We start from the raw sequence: 6,378 nt of genomic DNA on the forward strand, positions 1-6,378 counted from the left end.
GTGAAGCAAACAAGTCACATGAGGCGTTCCCCGCTGATTACGGAAAACACACAGATATTTACGAGCTGCGTTTGTTGCTGTTGTTGGCTGTGAAAGTTTGATAAAACGAAGATGTCGATGTGTGGTGGTGCATCCGAAGTGAAATCTGCAACAGAAGAAGTGCAAGAACTCTGTAATAAGGTGAGAGTGCAACTGTGCAAGTGTCTGATGCAGACGAGTGGACAGATGCTGAGAGCCCCTGAAGCGGAAATCTGATAGCAATATATGTATCCTGTCGTCAGTGTAGATGGCTGCAGCCTTGCCGGGTCTTGTCCTGACTGTTGTCAACGCCATACCCGTCAGTGTAGATGGCTGCAGCCTTGCCGGGTCTTGTCCTGACTGTTGTCAACGCCATACCCGTCAGTGTAGATGGCTGTAGCCATACCCGTCAGTGTAGATGGCTGCAGCCTTGCCGGGTCTTGTCCTGACTGTTGTCAACGCCATACCCGTCAGTGTAGATGGCTGCAGCCTTGCCGGGTCTTGTCCTGACTGTTGTCAACGCCATACCCGTCAGTGTAGATGGCTGTAGCCATACCCGTCAGTGTAGATGGCTGCAGCCTTGCCGGGTCTTGTCCTGACTGTTGTCAACGCCATACCCGTCAGTGTAGATGGCTGCAGCCTTGCCGGGTCTTGTCCTGACTGTTGTCAACGCCATACCCGTCAGTGTAGATGGCTGCAGCCTTGCCGGGTCTTGTCCTGACTGTTGTCAACGCCAAACCCGTCAATGTCGATGGCTGCAGCCTTGTCGGATCTTGTCTTGACTGTTGTCAACGCCATACACATCAATGTCGATGGCTGCAGCCTTGTCGGATCCTGTCTTGCTAAAATGTACTTCAAACCCGAGAAGATCTGTGTTAAAATAGGTCTTCATCAAGCCATGCTTGACGTAAGAGTCGAAGTCCTACATGGTTGAATACATGACGCTTTTTTATGGATAGCATCATTTCCTGTAACCAGTTTCTCCCACAACTTCTAAATGCCTATCAAAGGACCCGTGAAAATCCGGATTAGAATAGGTCTTCAGCAACCCATGCTTGCCATAAAAGGCGACTATGCTTGTAGTAAGAGGCGACTAACGGGATCGGGTGGTCAAACTCGCAGACTTAGTTGATGCCTATCGTATCCTAATTGTGTTGATCGATGTTCATGATATCAGTCACTGGATTGTCTGTTCTAGACTTGACTATTTACATACTGCAATTGTGTTGATCAATGTTCATGATATCAGTCACTGGATTGTCTGGTCTAGACTTGATTATTTACTACAATCATATACCTGGGATATTGCCGATTGAGGTTTTAAACAACAAACATACAAACCACTAGTATTAAATCTACCACTGTTAAGGGTTTATGCCACCACTAGTTTCTACTGGTTGTAAGTGATAATGCTACAAGTTTAAACTACTACGAGGGTTCAGATGGGGATGCAGGTCATCGATCCAAATTGCAAGGATCGATGCTCATGATATCAATCACTGGATTGTCTGGTCCAGACTCGATTATTTTACAGACCGCCGTCATATAGCTGTAATATTGCTGAGTGCGGCGAAAACAACAAACCAACCAACCAATCAGATGGGGATGGTGATTACAAGCGTCGTGGCATTAAAGATTTAGAATCAATTGATGAAATACATATTGTTAACTTTGTTATTACTTGATCGTAAGTAAATGTATTGTATGTATTTGTCAGCCAAGTCTGTGCATCATGATCTAACCAATAATTTTAATATGAATAAATTCGTCGACACCTGCCTTCAAATACGAGTACTTATATTTCACATCTCGCAACAAAATATTTATGTATCGATGTGGGAACCAGACCGGTAAATTGTTTTAGAAATGGAAGGCAAAAATCTGTACCTTTATTCTGGATGATTCAAACCCGATGAGGGACCAGTACAAAAGTTTGATATTGGATAAATGTCTTACTTTCTTATGCCTCAAAACTTAAGGAATTCAATATATTTTTTTATCCAACATCTAACTTTTGAACTGGTCCCTAAGTACATTGAAAGTTTCATGACCGAAAATATATACTTACTGCCAAAAGAAATGCAAACCGTAGAAACATATATAGTCTGGAAGGTAATTTAAGGTACCAATGTTTACTACAATATTTGAAAAACTTTTGGACCTACTCCAGTCTAAGTTGGTATGAGATTATTAAACAGTCATACATAACTGGATATTACATTTAAAGACAATCGGTGCATGAATAAAAATTCTGTCTATTTAGCCATCACTATATTTCATCAACAACCAGAACTGTTCATCATGGGTGGAACGAGCATTCATTGTAACAGCCATCTGCATAATGCTACCCCTGCGTCACAGGGCCATATGACACAGTTGAACCAATCAACTCAACTCGAAAGGTTGCACGCAAATCACACACGTTAAGACGCCCAACGCTAACACTGTATTCGTGCATGCGTGATTCCTGTGCAACCTTTTCAGCACCGGTCTTCGCTATATTATGACAGAAAATGGAATAGTGTGTTAAGATCATGCCTTATATCAAATACAGTTAGAATTGATATTCATTATCAACATGATTGGGGCTGACTCAATCTTCTGGAATGGATGGTGGAGGGGGCAAGAGCTAGGACTTTACTCCCCAAAAGTAGATAGCATTTGCTTAAGATGTCGTGGAAAAAACTTTGTTGGGGTAAAAAGCATTGGTCGAGACCTCCTCTCACAGAATAAAATGCATGTTCTAAAGCAGTGGCTGAAAAGTATTCTGTTAGGAAAATTCCCAACACCAGTTTGTGAAGAATGTGAGTGAGTATGGTTTTACGCCGCTTTTAGCAATATTCCAGCAGTATCACAGCAGAGGACACCAGAAATGGGATTCACAATTTGTACCCATGTCGGGTGAAGAATATGAAATGCTGGGTGTCTTATGTGTATATTTGTAATATGATTATCTTATCACATACTGTTTGTTCACCGACTATGCTTTTCATAAGAGGCGACTAACAAGGTCGGGGGGTCAGGCTCACTGACTTGGTTGATGCATGTCATCGTATCCCAATTGCCTGGATCGATGCTCATGATGTCAATCACTGGATTATCTGGTCCAGACTCGATTATTTACAGACTGTCGTATTTATGGCTGGAATATTGCTGAGTGTGGCATTGAGCAACAAACAAACAACATAATGTTTGTTACCTGACAGCACTGGACGTTGCTCCCAATATCGGTCAACGTCAAGTGAATGCAACGTGGAGGTACCAGTTTAGTCCTCATGGCAATGTAACATCATGTTCGTGTTATCTATATTTAGGTTCATCATGTTCATGTTATCTATATTTAGGTTCATCATGTTTGTGTAATCTGTGTTTAGGTTCATCATGTTCGTGTAATCTGTATTTAGGTTCATCATGTTCATGTAATCTGTATTTAGGTTCATCATGTTCGTGTAATCTGTATTTAGGTTCATCATGTTCCTGTAATCTGTATTTAGGTTCGAGAGGCCTTGCAAACACAAGCAGGGAGAACGTTTGGAGCGTACAAAGCCATATCCTTCCGTTCACAAGTGGTAGCAGGAACCAACTACTTTGTAAAGGTAACCATGGCATCCGTCAATCTTACAGAGAACTGGGGGCAACTGGTTAAGATATGTCCCCAGTACTCTCAGCGTTAGAAATTGGCACCAGTCCTATAGTCCTTGCCAAAGTGCCCAATAGTTAACATTTCATAAGGAATAGAAGAAATTTGCCATTTTAAAGGGGTTTGCTATATGTTACCATTGTAAGGACTAGTGGACTAAAAATGTTAGTTTCTACCTCCATTACTTGTTGTTGGAGGTGCTGAATTTGATCAGATGTCAAAGTTGTTGATGGTGTGCGGTTTTGTTCATTATATCAACCATTGGTTTGTCTGGACCAGGCTACTCACAGGCTGTCATGATATAGCTGGAATATTGCTGACTGCGTCATAAGATATCATTCATGTAATCGGTTTGAGAGGACTTGTGAAGCGTTCTAAGCAAATTTAGAGAATGTTTACAGAATACACAAGTGAGTGAGTGAGTTGGATTTAACGCCGCTAAGGCGCCGCGATTCGCTGTGCAGAGTTGTGTCCCTTGGGCACGCCAGAAACCTATGATTGTGGGTTCAAATCCCGGTTCGCCCCGATTATGATTCTAGGTTTTCAGCACCATACCTGTGCTCGTGGGTTTCACCGAAGTGGTAAACGTCTGAGACCTGCATCACTTCGGGCTTTCCTCCCACATTAAAAGTGGCGTTAAATTTTAACCCAACTCACTCACTCACGTTTCCATCAGAATAGGATACAAAGAAACTGATGTCATCCTAATCCAGTAAATTGTACTTTTCAGGTCCAGGTGGATGAAAACGATGAACACTTTCACCTGAGGATATTCGCCCCCCTCCCCCACACCAACTCCCCACCCTCCCTGGCTGGCTATCGGACTGGACACACCGCTGCATCAGATCTGGAGTATTTTGATGCCAAGTAGTCGCCGTCCAAGTTTACACCATGTGCTGGACAAGCTCTTGATAGCTTATGTTCATGGGATCTTTACATAATCTCTCAGTATAACATATCAGTAGCTAAAGCTCAAGCTTCATGTGTTATCTCCCTTTAATATCTTCAGGAAATGATCTGTTCGTAAATCATTTTGAAATAAAAACAAAAACGAAACAGTTATCATGATTAATCTTGTACATAAAGACAACATCCATTTAGTGAATTTTGTACAAAATTAATGGATATTTTTACTTTTACTTTTTGTCTCGGTGTGTTACTGTGTTACTGTAATCACAATGGTGAGCGTCCCCTGCAGCCTGTATCATTTGTATTGTGTACACTCAAGAAGAACTGCCATTAACACCATGGAACAACATCATGGTGGTAAGATGCTTGTAAACACCAAAACACAAGATTATGATGCATGTATGCTCGTTTCCTTCCTCTGATCAGCATCACGTCCGCCACACAAGGATATGTCAAATTTGTGCTTGTATTGTTTTGCTTCCTTTCGGGACGCCAGAATGTAAAAAAAATGAATTTGGTTGACTATTGTCCCTACTACAACAGGTTGTTTTCAGAAATAGTATATTTGCTGCTGTTTAGCGTTTCAGAATTCTCATTTTGTAACCTACCATTTTCCATTATACTTGTTTTATCTATCAGTATGTAGGCTGCTGCAGGAATCCCTGTATCATGTTATGTCTCTCTATTGTGACAATGCTTCCTAGAGAGCTGCCTATATGATCTGCTTAGAGTGGTTACAGAGATAAATATATAAAGCCAGTATCTTGCTTATGTGTATTCCCCGTGCTTGGGGGTCTCACCAGTGGTACGAGAAAACGTCCGAACCTGCAACGCTTTGGCTTTTCCGTCCATATTAAGCCGACACGCCATGATATAACTGGAATACTGTTCAAAGTGTTGTTAAACCCAACTCGCTCACTCATATCTATACAATATAAAAATGGTTAAAGTTGCTGAAATTACAAATTGATGTGTGCTGTTTGAAAAGCTGAAAACTTTCTTACATTTTCATGTGAAAATGCTATAAGGCCGCATTTGCAGATTCTGACGTTCTTGACTGTCCATGAAATTCTTGTATGTTCATGTAAAATGTCAGATTTCTTTGGAAAAGAGGACCAAAAGTTACAGTGCAGGTGCATTTTGATAATCAATTTTTGTCTATGACCTCCTGATCTTTTGCAAACGAACATTATTGCAGTTTCTGCACAGTAGATTCATATTTAATATGAAAGTTACTGATTCAGAGGAATCTGCTCTTGGGAGTGTTTGTAGTCGGTTCCACCTGACAGACTTATCTTAGCTGCCGTCTCCGGTTGTTTCATCTCACTGCCACTGAACCCTTCATTCCACGTGTTGGGATCTGTGGACTTAATTAATCAGCAGTTCTGCATGAAACAGCAAGACAGGAATTGTGAAACGACAAGATTATGTTTAAAGACACTTTTACACAACACCTTTTATCAGCGTCTATTTGTTGAGCCATAGATGAAATTAAGGTAACAGTTGTGATGTTGACTTTTTTATCTGCTGTTGAAATTTTCACATAAACAACAATAAACCATTCTTTTTACAAAGATGTGTTTGTGGTGATATGGGAGGTAAGTAAGGCATATTATCCCCTGCCATGAAGTGGAAGGGGGATATAGGAATGGGTGCTGTCCTTCTGTCCATCACATTTCATTTCTGGAGCAGAGGGGCACAGGTGGCCCAGTCGTCTAAAAAACAGCATTTCGCTGTGCAGAGTTGCGTCCCTTGGGCACGCCAGAAACCTATGATTGTGGGTTCGAATCCCGGTTCGCCACGATTATGTT

The 6,378-nt window shown here is 41.5% G+C and overlaps 1 protein-coding gene across 1 annotated transcript; it reads left to right on the forward strand.

Annotated features, from left to right (window-relative positions):
* On the forward strand, positions 1-6,141 carry LOC139473813 (cystatin-B-like). Its single transcript, XM_071256573.1, has 3 exons — positions 1-180; positions 3,513-3,614; positions 4,389-6,141. Exons 1-3 carry the CDS (start codon positions 112-114, stop codon positions 4,527-4,529), a joined length of 312 nt encoding a protein of 103 aa, XP_071112674.1. The 5' UTR covers positions 1-111; the 3' UTR covers positions 4,530-6,141.
* Positions 6,142-6,378: the final 237 nt, after the last annotated feature.

The sequence above is a fragment of the Haliotis cracherodii genome, unplaced genomic scaffold, assembly GCF_022045235.1.
Source record: "Haliotis cracherodii isolate W230 unplaced genomic scaffold, xgHalCrac1.p SCAF_3, whole genome shotgun sequence".
Classification (NCBI taxonomy): Eukaryota; Metazoa; Mollusca; class Gastropoda; order Lepetellida; family Haliotidae; genus Haliotis; species Haliotis cracherodii.